Genomic DNA, 21,345 nt, shown 5'->3' with positions numbered 1-21,345 from the left:
AACAAAATGCATAAACAAATAAATAAAAAAACAAAAAAATAAATACATAAATGCAGAAATATATGCTGACCGAAACACAGAAATAAATAAATGTAGTTGTACAAAAATGTGGAAATAGATTTTAAAATATTCATGTTATGTTTATTTATCTACTTTCATTCATTTATTGATGCATTTATTAAATTATTTATTCATTTTAACATTTATCTGTTTAGTCTTTTATGTCAATATTTATTTATTATCATATTTATTTATTAATTTATGTACACAATTGTTTATGTATTTATTGTATGTAGAATTAAGTGGCAGTGAGCAGTGAGGTTGTAGAGCTGAGACTTCGAGCCAGTATTTGCTTTGACTGCTCTGGGCTACCGTAGAAACAACATGGCCGACTCTGTGAAAGAGGACCCACTTTGTATGTAGATATAAACAGCTCATTCTGAGGTAAAGAAAACCCAACTAGTCTTATTTTCAGGTGATTATACACTAAAGAAAAGATAGTTATGGGTGTTATACATCATTTCTGCCAATAGCTGCCTCTGAATTCTGCACACTGGGCCTCATTTTTCATCCTCCATACAATCTACAGAAAACCCACAAACTAACAACAACAAAACTGTTATTTCTCATAAAATCTAAAAGCTCTAACTGCCCACCACAATGTTTTTTTTCTCTAATAGCGGGCTGTGAAACAGGGCCAATGTATGATGTCACTGGGCATCACACTGAGGTCTGGGCTCACTGAAGCAAACAGGCTATTTCTGAGCACAACTTCACAGAAAACCAGCACAAAAAGTGATTCCCATTAAAAGGAAGACGACAAGAGAGACTGGAGTTTTAAAGGCTGAGCTCCAGCTCCCATCCAGCTCTCTGTGCAAACACCAACACCAGCCTGACACACACAGCAGCACCAGCCTGACACACACACCAACACCAGCCTGACACACACACCAACACCAGGGCGCTCTAACAAAGGCCATGTTGTCCTGGCATGTGCCCCAGATGAAAGCCTGAGATGAGCGTTCAGGAGGAAATAAACACAAACTATTCCAACATGCTGCTGCTGTAATATACAGTGTGCTGTCTGAGGAACACTGGACTCAAAGTGTGTTTGCTCTAAACAACTTGTGATGTATCTGCGAGGGCACGGAGGTAATGATTACTCACCTCTTCCACAGAGACTGGCAACACTACACGGCTGAGGGAGAGGAAACAAGGGCGAGGTGGGGCAGGAAATGGAGAGAGAGAGAGAAACAAACAAGTTTAACACATTTGTGCGTAAATACACAAGTAAAGTGCTGGAAAAGATGATCAAATGTTAAAGATTTTATAACACCCTCTTCTTTGTATCAGTGCCTGAGCACAGGAACACCAACATCACAATCTGTGGAAGCATGACTGGCACAGAGTGACCGGACAAAGGCTCGACGCTGGGGATAAACTTTACTCTGACCATCTTTGGGGAAAAAATGAACTGGCTCTGAGCTAAAAGAGGAAAATCTGCCTCGCAGTCTGAATGTTAAAACTCTGCTTTAGTCCCCAAAAGTATGTCATTTGGAGACGGCACATGGTCGTAGCTGCAGCATGATCACACAGCATCCTTGTAGCTGAAGACCAGAGGGTCAGTTAGACAGCAGGAGTGACCATATTACCATACTGCAGAGATACACAAGAAAATGAAACGTGAATTGATGCACAAGGAGTTCCTAAAACCATGACAGTATCTACATTAGGGATACATAATAATATCAGCACGTCATTGGCTTTAAAATGAACTACTGGAATCTGCTAACATGCTTGTTTTTATTTTGCCCATTGAATAAATATTGCATACACTGAAAGGCATTGTATTTCATGTCTCCACCTGCTGGTGGGCCGTCATGATAAGAGTATGCATGTATAATATGATGTTAATTCCACGACAGAAGAGATTTGACGATCACTATAATTAGGTGGGGAAAAAAATGGATATATTGATATCGGTATCAATTATTGGCATGAGCTGTTTTACAATATTGGCGAAAAAAATCAAATATCGTGCATCGCTAATCCACATTAATTAAATAAAAAACACTGTTATCAGGATAATAAGCATTTACAACTATCCAACGCTTGAAAACATTCATTGTCTCCCTTAGGCGCCATCTGTCTCGGACATTTGAGGGAACACAGGCAACACGGCCACACACATGTACAATTAACATACAGTATCACCCCCAAATCCACACACCCCAAGAGTATAGATAGATCCTTCTACTGTCATCGTATGTTAAACAACGCAGCACATAAATGTGTACACACTCGCTCATCACGTCATTCTCATGATCACACACACACACACATTCATATCTATATTTTAGTGACCTAAACCCAAGTGTTGCACAGATGCCCTACACCAAATTACTGCACATCCCTCTCCCATCACACACACACTTCTCCTCCTACTGTAACGTATGCATTTTTGCCCACTTGCCCAACATACGGTCCAGTTGGCACGCTTCATTTAGTTTTGGGTGGTGCCACTGTAGTTTATACTGTCCAGTTCATAATGAAGCAAAGAAAAGACATGTACCTCTTCCTGAACACAACATACATGAAGTAAATAACTCACAGCTACAAACAGACACGGAGCATAACCAGGTGTTAATCACACACAGCCTAGATTTAGATATCACAGCTTAATTATGGAATGAGACAATTGACTGAATGGACACACAGTAAAAAGGGACTTTCTTCCTGATGGTTTCCTGCCCTCCCTGGCAGCTCCTCCTCCTCCTCCTCCTCCTCCTCCTCCTCCTCCTCCTTCGCTCACAACTCATACAAATCCTGTGCAAAGATTGGCAGATTCAGCACTCCACCCTTAACCTAAACATAAACTGATGGATGAAGCTCGCTGGAGGCTAAAAATAAGCTGACAGGCTAAACTCAGGGCAGAAAGTCCCTCAACCAGAGGGTTGAAAATGTAAACAAATTAAAGCAATTACACACTGTATGTATAGCCAAGAGAATTAACTGAGACAGAGAATATATTATACAAATTAAGGCTGAGTGATATGGAACAATACCAAATGCCTCGACATAAATATTGCAGCGATAATTTAGGGTTGACTTTTGATGCTTTCACAAAATATTCATGCAATTAGATTTTTGATAAATTGGGTAAAGGCAAATAATAGAACAGCTACAACAGTCTGGTACTTTAAAAAATGTACATCACGTTACTGTAATGCAGCCTTTATAACTAGGGAAAGGACAACACTTACAATATTATGATATCCAAAATCTAAGAAGATATCTACTCGTCTTATGTCAGCATATCCTTTTAATATAAATATATTACCCAGTCCTTAGTAGATGGGTAGGTACCAAGCAGGAAGTGGGTATACTCTTTTATATTCCAATTAAATTCCCTCTTGGCTGATGGGTATACCCCAAATACCTGAGTATACTCTCCACTGCACCACTGCTATAAATGATCCAAAGGGTAACAGGTACTGCAAGACAAAACTACTCATTACAGAACTTGTGATCAATAGAAAATATTTGGGTATGTAATTGATAGTTATAATTACGGGGTTTGGGTTATTTATTTCTGTCAAAAAAAAAGCCAGAAATTCATTGATTTCTTCTTAACTGTCAGGATTTTCTGTGTTTAATGTCCTTGTAACTGAAACCATCCAGTTTGTCAAACAAAACAAAAAATCCGAAGACGTTGTGAGCTTCAGGAAATTATCACAAGCATTTTACTGTATTTCACAACTAAATGATTTATCAAGTATCTGAGAAAAATATTAAATAATCTGAAGATGATTAATACTAGAAATAGAAAACATCCTTAAAGTTCCTAGGGCTGACCCAAATGTAATAGATGTCCAAATCAGTATTCGAATGCTTAGTTTTCCTCACCATTATCCCTCAAAACTAGCTCACAAAATAAGAAATAATCCAACTGAATTTGATCTGCATCAACATTAATTGTTAGTCATTCTCAGACAAGGACATTTACACTTTTTGTGACTTAAACGTACAGATGCGCTAAGATGTCTAAAAACTCAAGTGTTTGGAACAGTTTCAAAATTAAGAAAGATGACCCCTGAAAAAATTCAATCCCAGATACGCCAAAGAAAACTGCTGTATCACAAATCTACAACCAGCCCGACAAATCCCCAGTGAACTGTAAGTAACAGGCGAACCATCTTACAAAGTATTTTTTTTCCTAGCTATTATGGCTAATGCTACTGCAACCTGCATGCTAACAGAGCAGCTAATCATGTGATTTTAGATGCAACGACTGAAAACTGATGTTAGAATCTTAAAGATCTCTGTCTTGTTATCTTTGGCAGCACCTATGGCGTTAACTGCGGGGTTTTTCTTGGATCTCACTTCACAGTGACGCTAACACTAGACTTGCACAGACTGCAATTTTTAGGGCCGATACCGATTTCCAATTTGCAGAGTGTTTAGACGGCCGATTCCGATTTCATTTTTTTCAAACCACTTTACAGCACACAAGATATTGCAATATTTTCTATCTTTGCTTTAATAGAAACTTTTAACCAAGACACAACCAGCTTTTCAATAATCATCTCAAAAAAACAAACAAAAACAGTGACATGTTTCTTAACCTGTTAAGAATCATTTTCCTCTTTGCTCAAATATAACTCCAGGTACAGTAATAAAATAAATAAGTAAGAAAGGCATACATGAATAAAAACATGGATAAATAAAATAATATTTCTTGGTGTAGAGCGTTTGTGGGTAATTTCTTGAATAGACAAAAAAGTAAAAATATCTCCTGTGGAAAATTCACACAGGTCTTCAGGACGCGCCCGCCAGTAAGCGCACGGACACGCGCCTCGTCAGTTTCAAGCGGCACAGTGCAGCAGTGAGAGCTCCACCGTTCAGTTTAACACAGACAATTAACAACTTTCTTCTTCTCTCTTTTGATGTGTGTGTGTGAATGGTTAAGGTGAGAAGCTGCCCATGTTTCACTTCCTCACATCGCCCAAGCCGTGAGTTGCACATGTGCGTGTGTGCGCGCTGCTGATGTTACACAATGTCACTCATGCGGCGCGCCGGGAATTTGACCGCTGTTTTAAATCGGCATATTTTAGACTGACCGGCCGGTCGCAGGTCATAGCCGATCATGTGAAAGCCAGCCTAATTCCGAGCACTGCCGATAAATCGATGCAAGTCTAGCTAACACTGTTACCTGTGTGACGTCAGTTGCAACAAAACTAAAAAAAGTACACCACTTCACACACACACGTGAGTTGAAGACTGTGGCGTTAGCTCTGCCTACAATCTCTAGTGGACCAACCACTGCTGCGAGATGTATAACACCAGGGATGAGCAAGTACAACATTATCTGTAACTGTTCAACAAGATAAAGACAATTACTAAATCAGCCTACTACCACCTTAAAAACATAGCAAGAATAAAAGAATTTCTGTCTAAACAAGATACAGAAAACTTGTTCATGCTTTCATTTTCAGCAGGCTGGACTATTGTAACGGTGTCTTCACAGGCCTGAGTAAAAAATCAATCAGACAACTGCAGCTCGTCCAGAACGCTGCTGCCAGAGTCCTCACCAACACCAAGAGAGTGGAGCACATTACACCAGTGCTTAAGTCACTGCACTGGCTTCCTGTGTGTCAAAGGATAGACTTTAAAATCTTGTTACTTGTCTATAAAGCACTAAATGGTCTCGGGCCTAAATACATCTCTGATATACTTGTACGTTATGAAGCATCCAGACCCCTCAGATCATCTGGAACAGGTTTACTCAGTGTTCCCAGGATCAAAACCAAACAAGGTGAAGCAGCCTTTAGTTTCTATGCTCCCCGCCTGTGGAACAAACTTCCAGAATATCTGAGGTCGGCTGAAACTGTCAACTCATTTAAATCAGGGCTTAAAACATTACTATTTACTGCAGCTTACCAGTGAACTAGATATGTAACTTATTGTTAGGATAATCTGTAGCTATTGTTTTTATATTTGTCTGCTGTTGCTTTTGCTTTATGTTTGCTTTTTAAATGCATTTTCTGCACTGTTTTTAACTATTTATTGTCTTGCTTTTAGCTCTTGTTTTTAATGATCTATTGTTTTTAATGTATTTCTCTTGTAAAGCACATTGAATTGCCTTGTGTATGAATGGTGCTATATAAATAAAATTGCCTTGCCTTGCCTAAATTATCTGTATCTGTACTCGTAGTGGGCAGAGTCTGTGCCAGAAGTGGGTTGAGTTTAAATCAAAAGTGGGTTGGGCCTAATCTGAAGTTATTTTAAGCCTGACATTTATAAAGATTTATCAGAAGTTTAAATATTTATTACCAAATGTCTCCCCTTCTGTTCCACACAAGCGTGTGAAATCGCTGAATTGATAAATAGAGTTCTGCTGGTATCATACGTCCCTGCAGGATCTCAACACTGATTGGCTGTCGCGATGCAAATTGGTTAGATTTTTAAACTAAAAAAAAATAAAAAAATTCACACTACTGGCTTCATTCATGCTGCTTAATACCTGTATTTCATGTCGCGTCCATTGTGCTGCCCGGCGGGAATTTGCCGTGTCTTTACATTGAGTTTACATGTAATTCACTGGTGCCATATCGTTTCACTCACACCTGGTGTGAACACAACATTAGGGCTCAATCTCTGCAGTGTGACCTCACTCAGCTATAGATCGTGACTTAGCATGACTTAGCTTTACTTACATGAAATCTTCAAGATTATCACTTTTTTTGTCTCCCAGCTCATACTGTACATGCCATACACCATCTTCTATTTCTCTACAGCAGAGACTTTCCAGGGACATAATGTGTGTGCTCCACAAAGACTTCTTCATCACGCATAAATATAACCTGTCACGATTAATTAAATTTTCAAAGACACAGTCGTGTAACTGGAGGAACAATGTAGCAGCACAACTGGAAAAACAAAGGCAGAGAGCAGTGTGTGTGTGTGTGTGTGTGTGTGGTTCTGGCACGTACTGGGGTGTGTGGCTTTTGTACCAGAGAGAAATTAACATGTTGGCTCTGGCAAAATGTACAAAAGCATCCCCTGCAGGAGATTGTGTCATAGATGAATCAGGCACATTGAGCACGTTACACCAGAGGGGTTTAAATCCAGTGCCATGACGAGCTGAGAGCTGAAGTCTACACACCTGTTAATTTCCCTGAATAGATTAGATTTCAGCGCCAGATGAGGAGCTCATCAGTGAAACCATCAGTGGTTCGCTCGCCTCCATCATTTTCCCAATAATATTCACTGCAGTTTTCATTAGAGGTGCTGTAGCATCATTCTACCGGCTAAAGAAGGGGAACAATTATTGATGGAAAACACTGTGTTTTGCTTCTACATGAGATCAAATGCGACCGTGACAAACACAAATTTGAGACAAAAAAATCTGTTATCTGCTTATGTTGACACCATAAAGCATACAGCTCTCCTCAGCCTACAGGTGTGTTAATGATTAATCAGGTATTGATTATTCCCTGGTAAGAAAGCCATTGTGTTGTGCTGGGAAAACACGTATACCAACGTGGCCAGTGACACAAAGAAATCCCAGCAATTTGCATCCTTAGTATTCAGCCTCATGCATTCATTACATACCCAAATTAACAGTGTTTACACTCGCTAACAGTCACTTATGGATACAGAACAGCTGCAGCAGAGACAGAGAGCACTGGAAATAGCTTCGGTGGATTATAAAGGGCAAAAGTATTCGACAAAGGCTGACCAGAGCACCACAGGTCAACTGGTCTTGTACTTCAGGTGACCTGTAGTTATGTAAGATCAAGTCTAAGCCCACTGAAGGAGCCACACACACCTGCAGCACAGGTACTGGTTGATTTCAGTCCAACAGATACATTTTGCTGCAGACTGAAAACTTTATCTTTGTGGACATAATTAACAGATGAAAAAGATAATCAATCACAATATATCTTATCGCAATACTCAGCATATGGCAACATATTTACAATCGCAATAATATTGTATTGTGACCTAAATATTGTGATAATATCTTATTGTAGATCATCTGGTGAGTCTCACCTCTACATTAAACCCTACTAGATGTTTGTGGAAGATTTGGTCATAATTCACACAAGAATTCTTGAGTTATGGCCAAAAACATGTTTTACGAGGTCACAGTGACCTTGACGTTTGACCACCAAATTTGAATCAATTTATTCTTCGGTCCAAAGGGACGTTTGTGCCAAATTTGAAGAAATTCCCTCAAGCTGTTCTTGAGATATTGCCTTCACAAGAATGAGATGGATGCAAGGTGACAGTGACCTTTGACCTCTGATCACCAAATCTATTCAGTTCATGACTGAATCCAAGTAGATGTTTGTGCCAAATTTTAATAAATTCTCTTAAGCTATTCTTGAGATACTGCATTCATAAGAATGAGAACAATAAGGTGACACTGGCCTTGACCTACGACCACCAAAATCTAATCAGTTCTTGATTGAATCCAAGTAGATGTTTGTGCCAAATTCCAAGAAATTCTCTCAAGCTGTTCTTGAGACACTGTGTTCACTAGAATGAGATGGGTCTAAGGTCACAATGACCTTAATCTTTAACCACTAAAATCTAATCAGGTCATCCTCGAGTCCAGGTGGACATTTGTGCCAAATTTGAAGAAATTCTTTTAAGACATTCTTAAGATATCGTGTTCACAACGAGACAGACAAGATAAGAGTAACCTTGACCTATGACCACCAAAAACTAATCAGTTAATCTTTGAGTGCATGAGCATGAAAGTGAACATTTGTGCCAAATTTGAAGAATGCATGTACAGCCTGATGTTTATCTGTGAGCAAAGTTGAGTTTTACAACTGTGATAACGACTCGCTCTGACATTATTATGTAAGTGGTGAATCTTACAGGACAGGTTAGTAGGTTAGCAGGGTGCTACCTGCAAACTGCAATTGATCCTTCTTAAAATGCACTTTATTGTAAAATGTTTGCAAGATCCTTTCAGCCCAGGAGAGCACGAGTAATCCCAGTTGATTTGGTGCTGAACTGAACTGAACTGATAAACACTGCGTTTAAGACACTGCACAGGATAAAAAATTACCCTGAAATTGATTTAACATCTGGTACTAAAAAAACAAACATTCCAACTCCCCCAAACTAATATTTACTGCACAGCTTTTCATATCGTAGTGTTCTCCTTTATGAGGAAACTCCAGGATAGATACAGGCTGTAGATATGGACGACAACATCCTACCGAGGCATCACTAATAATGCCACCACACAGATAACCACGGTGCTATGACACAGCTCTCTTCCAGATGTTTATATGGACGCCATGAAAAAGCAAATTAATTCCTCTCCTTAACATACAGGCCTACACACTCTCACACAGTCTACGCCCAGGTCTTGTTTCAGATCACAATTGTATCTTTGACCTCCTTTTAAACAAAGGATATGAACTGATAGTTGTTAATGAGTCAAAATATTCTGAACTGTTATGACATCTGGAACATGTAAAGACGTGATCTGACAGGAACATCTCTTTGCTTATTGATGATATTGTGAGCAAGATTTGTTTGCAAGATTGTGGGGAAATTATTCTGCATCATCTGAGCTACAAATGAATAGTTTTTAACTGATTACTGACCACGATCATATTCATTTTATTTATTAGTTTACGTCGTCTATCTGGGTGTACTTTGTTACTTAAAGTGCTGTACGTGTTATTATAGTTATTAATATGCAAAGATATCTCAGCTCTAGAAACACTCCATGCCTGTTGCAGCTATAAAAAGACATATTTTTTTGGACACGTACGTCTTACAAAGCAGAATAAATGCAAATGACGATAGCTTTTTTATCTTGGATAAAGTCTATAAACACCTGGAGAAATCCAACTCCCATGTTAGACTTTTATTAGCTGACTTCTGCTCCGCTTTTAATAAGATGCAGCCCCATATTTTAATCGAGAGGCTTGCTTCTTGTTTTAACTTGCCTGACCAACTTTTAAACCTGTTTATAAATTTTTTAACAGACAGGACACAACAGGTTTTTGTTATTGGTATCGTATCAAAAACTCTAGTTTCCAACACAGGTTCCCCGCAGGGTTGCGTCCTTTCACCGTTGCTTTTCATCTTATACACAGATAGCTACAGGTCCTTTAAAGAGGACAGTTTCCTCGTTAAATTCTCGGATGACACCGCTCCGCTGACACTTCTCCAGGGAGCAGCATCAGACCATGGACATGCACTTTCTGATTTTGTTAAGTGGTGTGAAGACAGTTTCCTTGATCTAAATGTTGTAAAAACCAAGGAACTGGTCATTAATTTTAGAAAAAATAAAGCCAACACCACGGCCAGCTTTATTCACGGTGAGGACGTTGAGATTGTCAACTCATACAAATATTTGGGCACTGTATTTGACTCGCAACTTAAGTTTGATATAAACACACACTAAGTTGTTAAACGGGCCATCAGAGGATTAATTTACTGCGGAGGATCTCCTCTTTCAGTGTTTCAAAACCTATTCTGTGTACTGTATCTGTCTTATATTGAGAGTCTCCTTACTTTTTCTTTCATTTGTTGGTTCAGCAGTCTGACAGTGAAAGACAGGAACAACCTAAACAACATTGTAAAAGTCTGCTCCAAAACTGTTGGCACAAAATGATCAGACTTGAACTCTCTCTGGGAGGAACGTGTCCTCCAAAAGGCAAAAAACATAATAAATCAAGATCATGTCTTGGGTGGAGAATTCACCCTAATGCCATCAGGGCGACGTTATCTGCAGCCTCCGAGGAAGACTAACAGATATTCAAAGTCATTCATTCCTTCTGCTGTCAAGCTGCTGAATGCAGGGTCACTGTGACTGCAGTATCTGCTATGTGCAATAGGCCTATTTGGCTCTATTTTTATTTATTTATCTCTGATTCTTGGAACTCATTGATGAAATATATTGAGGCGCTTCTGTTTTAAGCAGTAGTTGTTAGGGTTCCTTCATGTCATGCTCCCTCTGACACCTACTGTAAATCATGTTGTGTGAATGTTTTATGTGTTGTCGGTGGACTGTAGGAACTGAATTGCCCTTCGGGGATAAATAAAGGTTTTCTGTATCTGTAGCTCAGATTAAACTAACCAAAACTTAACATCTATCTGTAGTTTGAAGAGCAGGTCATGCTACGCGGATTTCTTCCTGCTGTGATTTAAAGGGGAACGACGGCCATTTTTAAATTCATACATGTTATTGTAATGATCAAGGACAGTCCAAAAAATCGAAGTGAACATGATCAACTCTCTCTCAAATCCAAAACTAAAGTGCTGAAACTCAAATGTGAAATGTGTGATGTCACAGGGTATAAAGTCAGGAGCTGCTCCACAGACAGTGAATCGGGAAAGATGTCTAGATGAGACTGAGAGCGCTCAGGAGAACGTTCTGGGACATTTTCTGTTACAGGACTGAGAACACCACAGTGTGATAAAGCTTATTCGGGAATAAAAAAAGACAACAAACACACTGTGGGTCCACAAAATCAGTCCCCCACTCATTGTCTACAAAGCAGCTCCAGACTTTACACCCTATGACATCACAGTTTGAGACTCACTTCTCTGGTTTCTGGCTTTGACAGAGAGTCGCTCATGTTCACAAATACTGATTAAACTTTACAAGGCCATGGAAAGAACATACTGGTATTCTTAATTTAGGTGGTGTTCCTCTTTGGCACGACTGCACCAGTGAACACAGGGGAGCAGGGGAGGACAGTAACTGAGCACATTTACTCAAGTACTTTAGTATGATTTTGAGGAACTTGGACTTTGAGTATTTCCATTTATTTTATGATACTTTAAACTTCTACTCCTCAATATTCATCTAATAATTTGAATTAAAAGTTTTACAGATTCAGATTAATACAAAATATCAACATCAAAGCTATGCATCAGTATATGAAGTCGTCACAATGAGCTCCAGCTTTACCAGCTGCAACATAAAGTGATGTGTGCACAAATGCACCACTTACTACTTGTAACAGTATTCCTACACTGTTTTATTGATACTTAATGTTAAGTAAAAACATCTGACTTCTTCTTCCTCCACTACATGTGGTATGGTTTATAATGCGGAGTAAATAGCATGCAAATGATAATACCTCATATTAAACTGAGACCAAAACTTTGCTGCATCAATCTGTTGTCTGAGAAGCATGTAATACAGCATAAAATGTGCTGCAGATTTTTCCTGCAGTGACTTAATTTAGCACTTCTGCACAAGAGAACAGAAGGAGAGCAGCTGTGGAAAGTACAGTACATCTACTGCTTTTGAGGTACTAATTGAGTATTTCCATTTTATGATACTTTATTCTTCTACTCCACATTACAGAGAGAAATATTGTCCTTTACTTCAATACATTTATCTGATAAACTCAATTACTACGTTACAGATTCAAAATAATGCAAATCAACAAATGGAATAGATATCTAGATAAAGCTACACGTCAGAATAAAAACTATTATAAAGATTATTCTTTTATGGCACGAAGGCAATAAAATGCTTTTATTAGATTGGACAAATTCAGCGTGAAAGTGGGAGAGAGACGGGACGACATGCAGCAAAAGGCTGATAATCTGAATCAAACCCACGGCCGCTGCAGCAAGGACATCACCTTTGTACACGGGGCACCTCCTCCACAGGTGAGCTACTGGGCACCCCATAAAAAGTAATTAATATGAGCTGCAGGTTTACAAGATGCAACATTAAAGTGATGAACACACTAATGCATCACTTACATAATCCGATAGTAGAGTATTTATGATTCTGAAATGGGCCACTCATCATAATGAATACTTTTACTTTTGGTACTTGGACTTCTACTTGTGACAAAGTGCTTCTACACTGTGGTATCTTTTCTTAAGTAAAAGATTTGAGAACTTCTACCACCACTACATGTAGTATGTCTTGTTAAACAGAATAAATTGCATGCAAATGATGATACCGCAGACCAAACTGCATCAATCTGTTGTCTGAGATGCATGAAATAAAGCATGTAATATGGTGCAGATTTTTCTTGAATTTAGCACTACTGCACAAGGGAATAAAAGGGGAGCAGAGGTGGAAAGTAACTGAGCACATTTACTCAAGTACTTTTGTACAATTTTGAGATACTTGTACTTTAATTGAGTGTTTCCATTTTATGACACTTCCTCTACTCCACATTACAGAGAGCAATACTGTCTTTTTACTCCACTACATGTATCTCATACATGTAATTACTAGTCACTGAACAGGCTCATATCTTTAATACAAAAAATATCCTCAACAAATATATCTGTAACACTTTCTTTGCTGGTCTTCATAGAGTGTGTTGCCAATATAGTATTAAAGATGCAGCCACCCAGCAGCATATAAAGCATTCAAAACTAGCTCCACCTTTACCACATGAATGCATCACTAATAATATCCAATAATAAAACATTTATGATGCTGAAATCGACCATTCTGTCTAATGAGTTCATTTGGGGGTTTCTTGTGGTGATACTGTGGTATTAACGCGCTATCTTAAATAACAATATCTAAGTACTATTTCCACATCTGCACCTAATATGTGTTATAAAGCAGAACAGAAACCATGCAAACGATGATACCTCAGATTAGATTAAAACCGAAACATTGCTGCATCAATCTGTGGTCTGAAAAGCGTGTAATAAAGCAGGAAATGTGGTGCAGATTTTCCTGCTGTGATTTAAGTCAATGCTTCAGCTGATCACAACACAGGGAAGTGGGTTAACCAAGGCTAGCTTAACATCCCATAGCTACAACAGGTACCGTTATCTGGAGCGGATACAGGTTAGCCACACAGTTACAGCTAGCTAGCTTTGCTGAGGAAAATGGGAATATTAAAGACCACATCACAGTTTAAACACAGCATATTTATAGGTTGAAACCTGGTGAATAATCGTGTCAAACGTGCAGCTTATGTTGGTATTAGCCGCCCAGTTAAAGGGCTAACTGTAATGCTAGCGCCAACAAAGTAACAGCAAAGTAGTTATAACCTCAAGCTAGCTTGAAGGGTACAACTGCAGTGTGGAGTTAGCTAATATTGGAGCAAAATACTGCCAAACTATTTCTCAATGCTATGATAATGTCTCCTGCATTAACCTAGCAGTTAGCTAGTGTTAAATGCTTTACAAATGCACTCAGTGTGTGCTAACTGTCATGCTAGCAGCTAGCCGGCTGCTAATGCTAACTTAGCCTCAGCTAGCATTAATGGTAAATCCGACGGAGGACGGAACCTTAATCTGTCACTCACGGGACCAAAGCTTAACATTACGGCACTTTACACCTATAACACGCTGCTAACCGCTTCATGTTCAATATATATCCACCCACAGAAGTCATGCTAATTAAATTAATGTGTAAATTATCTGTGAGCAAGCAGCGCAGCCTTTTTATGTAACTCATTTTCATTAAGAAGCTAATTATCCCCTGTGCTGCTACCACTCAGCGGCTAACGTTAGCTTACACTAGCAACGCCTAAAAAAGACCGGTGTGTCCCGTTATCCACGTCCTGATCCACCCCGCTCAAAGCCGCCTGCTAACGGGCTACAGCCCGGTCAGATGCAGCGACACACCGCACCAGACGACACACACATGTTCCCTCCTCAGTAACGAGCTCTAACATGGATGAAAACGAGCCTCTAAATGAAGCAAAAGACGTTTTTTAAAAAGCACTTCAGACTCACTATTCCTTGATGAGCACCATCTTCGTCACCCGGGCTGCGCCTGCGCACTGGGAGTGGACACCAGATAGAATTATCAACAAGTTCGTTCCGCCCTCCAGGAGGAATCTGATTGGCTGATAAATCCACACCACTGTCCGTTACACTGGCTCATGTGCTGTATTCATCATGTTCTCTACACACACTGATGGAGGAGTAACTCCTTTAGGGACTGTTCGATATTCATGATTGAGGAGGAGGAGGTGCAATAAAGGGGAGGCATGTCAAATATCTATCTGTGCGTGCAGTTCCCACACTACCATATTATATATAGTATGCCAGAAAAAAATCTTCTATTTTAAACAAATATTGTATCAATATAAAGTGGAAGAGGTATCTGTCAAAAAAGATTTTAGCTAAATATAAATTATACAATCTCTGTGATGATTCAGGTTTATTTTGGACAGATATGCGAGACTTTATAAACAGGAAAATGGGCACAAATATACAGATTAAAGTGTCCGATGTGATGTTACATTTTGTGTTTGATGGGATGGATTCAACTTCTGATCATTCATTCATTTTCAATAACCATTTATCCTGTAAGGGGTCACAGGGCTGACACATAGAGACAGACAACCATTCACACTCACATTCACACCTACGGACAATTTAGAGTCACCAATTAACCTGCATGTCTTTGGACTGTGGGAGGAAGCTGGAGCACCTGGAGGAAACCCACGCTGACACAGGGAGAACATGCAAACTCCATACAAGGGGGCTCCCCCACCCTGGGTTTGGACCAGGAACCCTCTTGTGACAATGTGAGGCAACAATGCTAACCACTGCTCCATTGTGCCGCCCAGTTTCTGATCATTCTTGGTAAATTCCATATCCAAATGGTCTGACTCCAAACCCCGTAACCGGTTTCCTGTTGAACTCAGAGCAGTATGGCACAATATTTTCTTTGAACTGTGAAAGGGCTTGATATGAATGGACTTGTAAGACATCTGGCACAATGTTGTTTTGTTGTATGACAATTGTTCTGTACCTCTTTGTTTAGAATGTCTATATATTCATTTCTGTATCTATCTATCTATCTATCTATCTATATCGACAGACAGACAGACAGACAGACCCACCAACCGACCGACTGACCAATAGATAGACAGACAGACCCAAGGACCGATAGACAGACAGACCCACCGACCGACAGATAGACAGACCCACCGACCGACAGATAGACAGACAGACCCACCGACCGACCAATAGATAGACAGACAGACCCACCGACAGATAGACAGACAGACCCACCGACCGACCGACCGACCAATAGACAGACAGACCCACCGACCGATAGACAGACAGACAGACCCGACAGACAGACCCACCGACCGATAGACAGACAGACAGACCCACCGACAGATAGACAGACAGACCCACCGACCGACCGACCGACCAATAGATAGACAGACAGACCCACCGACCGATAGACAGACAGACAGACCGACCGACAGATAGACAGACAGACCCACCGACCGACCAACAGACAGACAGACCCACCGACCGACCGACAGACCCACTGACCGACCGACCGACAGACAGACAGACCCACCGACCGACAGATAGACAGACAGACCGACCAACCGATAGACAGACCCACTGACCGACCGACAGATAGACAGACAGACCGACCGACCGATAGACAGACAGACCCACTGACCGACCGACAGACAGACAGACCGACCGACCGACCGACCGACAGACCCACTGACCGACCGACAGACAGACAGACCCACTGACCGACCGATAGACAGACCCACCGACCGAGCGACAGACAGACCGACAGACATATCCAGTCTGGACCCTTCTTAAAACCACAAACTCAAGAGTCATACCTGGTCGGACGTTGCCTTTGTCAATAGGATCCACATCAGGTGTTGAGGAACCAACCTGATGAGAAATGGGCTACTGGAACAAGACATAGATGGACTAGAGCAGAGAATGTATATATGTGTGTGTGTGTGTGTGTGTATTAGCCCAGCACCTGCTAATGTATGCTCACCTTTTTTCTCTCCAGCCAAATGATCCAGAGTCTCTTCCTCTCCAAGACAAACAGATCAGGATCTCATTTATAAAACAGCGTGTAGGATCCATACTATGAATGAACGTACCGACAAAAGCCAAAAATGGCGTGTGCCAAAAAACATACTCGACAATTTCTACAACCAGGCCTCTCCTATCAAATCTGTTTCTATTTACCACAACTTTTCCTTGGCAAGTGACGCACACTTCATTCAGGCCTCGTTTTGTGCACGCAATGTTTATAAATGGTGATTAAACCTGGTAAAAACACTGAATAAAGCAGCTTCATGCTACAAATCAGTGTTTCTCTGATGTGTTTGGCATGTCAGAGACAGGCTGTTTTCGCCTCGCACCTGTTCATGTGTGCACATCTTTTTTCTCTGATAATTTAAGAACTAGACATTCAGGAGATTTTTACCAGGAGCTGAATTATCCACAGAGGTCTCCTCCTCTCCAAACAAACAGACCAGCTGATTTAAACCAGTAAAAACACTGAATAAAGACGTTTCATGTTAAAAAAATGTGTGTTTTGATAGCGTTCTCTTCATGGTGGTCGACACAAAGACGTGAATGTCCCTATCTAGAGCCAGTGTTTGACTTGTCTGATTGTAAAAACATGGTGGTGCATCATTTTTTATTTGTCTTGAGAACTGAGATATTTCTAAATCGTAGTCTGGCACCGCTGCAAACATTGTACATTATAAAGTCACCATCACACATGAAATCAAGTCTCCATAAAAAATATCAAAACGTTTTCCTCACGTCCTCCTTTAATTGTCTTTATAAAATGTATAATAACGACTGGAAAACACAGCTTACTTTACAAAATAAATGACGACAATAAGCATCGATAATAATGACATTTAACAATAATTATTACACAATAAATCAAATTCAGGTCAACTTGCACAAACATAGCGAGCATTTAGGCTGACGTAAAATTGTTCTCCTTTTCTCAGGCGTTCAGTCGACAGGCTGTGAGTACAGTACATGGAGGCATTGACACACATGCTCTCTAGTCAGTCATGAAAACACATTTAAAGCCAGAGACTCGACACTTCTCTACGAGTCATCTTGTCCTTCCAGCTCTCCCCAGAAGAAGGCACAGTCATCACATTTAAAACATCCCTTCACAAAAAAGTGGTGACGTGTAAAATCACCGTCAGTATCAAACAGTACTTTTTTATCCTAGTCTTCAGCAGGTATTGCTAAAAATGTCGTGTGTAGCTGACAAACGGACAGCTTCTGTCATAGTACAAACACCAAGAAGGAAGCAGAGGAGAGGGACAAACATGGCAACTCTCAACATTTAGAGGATGGAAAAAAGTGTCCAGGTGAGAGGAACTTGTAGCCGTTCCCAGAGGGAAGTTTGATGCCTCCTTTGGAGTTAGACGGAGGAGGCGGAGGAGGTTTAGCCTCCAGTTTTTGGTGACCGTTCGGTCTGTCGCCAGCGTCCTCAGACCCCTCGCCGTTTTTGCAAACAGAATCATGTCGAGGTGAGAGATTAAGCAAACCCAAAACATCTTTCTGAACTGTACTCATTTTTTTATTCCCACCTCGGAGTAAACTGGCAGGGCAGGGCACCTCGTGTTTCTGGCCGGCGTTGGCCCAGAAGGTTTTTAAGTTATGAATGGCCTGGACTTTGTTGTCCCGTTTGGACTGGCTGAGTTCAGGAGTGTTCGCGGGGCTGGAGGAGGCTGAGACGGATCCTGTGGAGGAATAGGAAAGGGCTGGCGACGGGGCGCTGTCAGCAGGAGAGTGGGAAGGTGAGATGTGGGCGGTGTAAGGTGAGGTAGGGTATTTCAGTTTGAGCTGAGCCTGCACATGCACATCTGAGGAGACAGCGGGGAAAGGTGAGCTGTGCTCTTTCACAGCGAGAGATAAAGACGGAGAGGAGTGAGCGGGGCTGTTGTAGCCGGAGCTGATTTTCTGCAGCGACGAGGAGCGGGATGGAGGTTTGGGTCGAGTTGGGGGAGGGGTAGAAACAGAGGTGGATAGAGGTGACAGATGACAGGAGAGGGAGAGAGGAGAGGAGCACGCCTTTAGGCTGGCTCTGCTGGGAGGTCTGCTGAACGCACTGGTCTCAGAGGGCTGAAAGCCTCGTGCTCCTCCGCTGGGAGTCAAAGTGGGGGTTGAGGGAGTTGAGAGAGAAGGCTGCCTGACGCGTGCCTCCTCTCTCCCCTCAGTTCCCCTCGGTTTCTTCCCTCTGTTTGCTTTCTGCAGGCTCTCCACAGCCTGCATGTGGCTCTGGGTCTCTTCCAAAATCTTCTGGGCCAGCTCCTGGGGATCCAACTGTCCCGCAGGCACCGTCCTCTCCTCCTGGGACTTGACCGTGCTGTCTGTCTCCGTGCTCGACTGGTCCGACTCAGAGCTGCTGACCTTTCCTTTGCCCGTCCTCTGAGGAGATGAGCTGGAAATAAGAATATTAAAGTTACAAATTATCTAGTCAGAGCATTTTTAGAAAGGACAGCATCAATCTTTCTGACAATAACTCTGAACTTACATTTCCTGTTTGGGTTTGGGGCTTGTGGGAACGTTGAGGGGCGGGGGCGGAGCTTTAATTGGAGACGTAGGTGTGCTGATGCTTCCTTTGGAGGAAACTGTAATCGGGTACCCATGACCCCCTGCAGACCCTCTGCCTGCACCGCCTCTACCGTGTCTGTGTCCCGCAGGAAGTGGCAGCGTGTCACAGTCCCTCCTCCCTCGTCCCAGCGGCTCACTGCTGATAATGGAGTACCCTTCATACTCCTCTTCCTCCCCTTCTCCTGCTAATCCTCCTCCCTGATTGGTCAGTCGACCTCTCGCCAGGCCGCCTGAGTGGCGGTGCGAGGTGTATAGCCCCCCCCCTCCTCCTCGAGGTCTCTCCAGCTCCGGCTGATGTGATGAGCGCTGGCTGATGATGTCACTTCCCGCGGGCTCGGGTCGGGACAGGAAGCTGAGGGAGGAGGCGAGGGAGCTGAGGCTGTAGACGGAGATGGCGTCGCAGGAGAGGTTGTCGGGGCAGACCGGGGGTAAGAAGGAGGGCTGAGGAGGGTAGCACCCAAAGGAGAGGGGTAAGGAGTGAGGCTGGGAGGCTGACTGGGAGGAAGACAGGGACTCCAGGGACGAGGAACTGTCCATGCTCAGCCGCTTTGGAAGCTCTGTGGAGTCTGAAAGAGGAGAACCGTTAGGGCGGGACAGAGACGAAGATTTAGGTTTGAAAAGTTCTGCATGAGTCTCACCAAAGAGCGCCAGAAGAGACTGCAGGGCAAAGTGCATGATGCGCCTGCTGGCCTGTTTTCCAGTCTTCAGCACGACCTCCTCCTGACCCACCTCACACAGATCGAAACCTGAGAGACACAGAATGTAACTAAGTATTGCACTTATGCAGAATTTTGAGGTGCTTGTACCAGACAAATATCCACCTTTGTGGACAATAAATATATATATAATTATAATTTTAACTCCTGTTCATTTCAGAAGGAAAATATTGTGCCTTTTACTCCACTACATTTATCTGAGAGCTACAGTAACTGGATACTTTGGATATATATATATTTTTTGGCTTTCTTTGATAGGACAGATGGATATGAAAGTGGGGAGAGATTGAAGGGATGACATGCTGCAGGTCAGACTCTATCCTGAGGCCGCTACTAAGAACTTGGCCTATACAGGGCACACACTCTACCAGGGTGCCCATAACTGGACACTTTAGACCAGTGGTTCCCAACTGGTCCAGACACAGGGTCCAGATTTCTCCTTAGACATCAGTTCAAGGTCCTCACAGTTTAACACATTCAGTGTCATACTTGTGTTTGTCCATGTCATCAAGCTAGCTTGCTGCCTCTGACAAGTAGCTATGTGTTAGTCACTCACTCTACAGCAGGAACCAGCACTTCAAAATAAAAGCTCTGTGCCAAAAATTCACTGTTCTTCAAAACAAAGCGTGTCATTTACAAACTTGACACGTTTGCTAGTCACTTGTGGTCCCTTCAGAAAGAACCTGGGACCCACTTTTGGACCCTGACCCACCAATTGGAAACCATTGCTTTAGAGATAAAGATTTGACCAGTGGTGTGAGAAGCACTCAGATCTTTTACTTGAGTAAAAGCAGCAATACTGTAGTGTAAAAATACAAGTAAAAGTCCTGCATTCAAAATTTACTTAAGCAAAAGCACACAAGTATCAACATCAAAATATACTTAAAGTACCAAAAGTGTACAGTATACATGGTGGAGATGGTATTTGTGTGCCAATCCTGACTTTGCAAACTAAACCCTTACTTGACCCTTCGCTTAGTCCCGCCCCTCGAACACAGACTGGCAAATCTTAGCGTAGCAGCTCCCACAAGGGTCCGACAGCAACACAGCTGTGCTCCAACGTTTCAGATTTCCTTCATTTTCAGGCTGGTTTTGTGGATTTGGAGCTAAATGTTGTGCCTGGGGCACGTCGTGTATTAATGATACTCGTTACCTGGAGAGGTTGGAAAAAGATATACGTTTCTTCCCTGTTCCAAAATCAAACCCTGAAAAGTGTAGGGTTAGCTAGCTAGCTACTGAAGATATAGCCTACTGAATGTATACACATACA

At 41.7% G+C, this 21,345-nt stretch overlaps 2 protein-coding genes across 2 annotated transcripts in view; both read right to left on the bottom strand.

Annotated features, from left to right (window-relative positions):
• pitpnb (phosphatidylinositol transfer protein, beta) overlaps positions 1–14,785 on the bottom strand; it is a 35,941-nt gene extending 21,156 nt beyond the window's left edge. The window contains exons 1-2 of the mRNA XM_050053922.1: positions 14,716–14,785; positions 1,168–1,198 (exon numbers count right to left, since the gene is read on the bottom strand). Of these exons, the coding sequence (XP_049909879.1) occupies positions 1,168–1,198; positions 14,716–14,735 (51 nt within the window). The 5' untranslated portion in view covers positions 14,736–14,785. The remainder of the gene's footprint in view (positions 1–1,167; positions 1,199–14,715) is intronic.
• A 2,748-nt stretch (positions 14,786–17,533) lies between these two features.
• The window catches only part of ttc28 (tetratricopeptide repeat domain 28), a 14,664-nt gene continuing 10,852 nt past the window's right edge, over positions 17,534–21,345 (bottom strand). Inside the window, exons 10-12 of the mRNA XM_050053744.1 lie at positions 19,998–20,105; positions 19,280–19,925; positions 17,534–19,186 (exon numbers count right to left, since the gene is read on the bottom strand). Coding sequence (XP_049909701.1) covers positions 18,079–19,186; positions 19,280–19,925; positions 19,998–20,105 — 1,862 coding nt within the window. The 3' untranslated portion in view covers positions 17,534–18,078. The remainder of the gene's footprint in view (positions 19,187–19,279; positions 19,926–19,997; positions 20,106–21,345) is intronic.

Source organism: Epinephelus moara, chromosome 9, assembly GCF_006386435.1.
Source record: "Epinephelus moara isolate mb chromosome 9, YSFRI_EMoa_1.0, whole genome shotgun sequence".
NCBI lineage: Eukaryota > Metazoa > Chordata > Actinopteri > Perciformes > Serranidae > Epinephelus > Epinephelus moara.
Note: the sequence above shows the minus strand (reverse complement) of the source record. Positions and strands in the feature narration are given on the sequence as shown.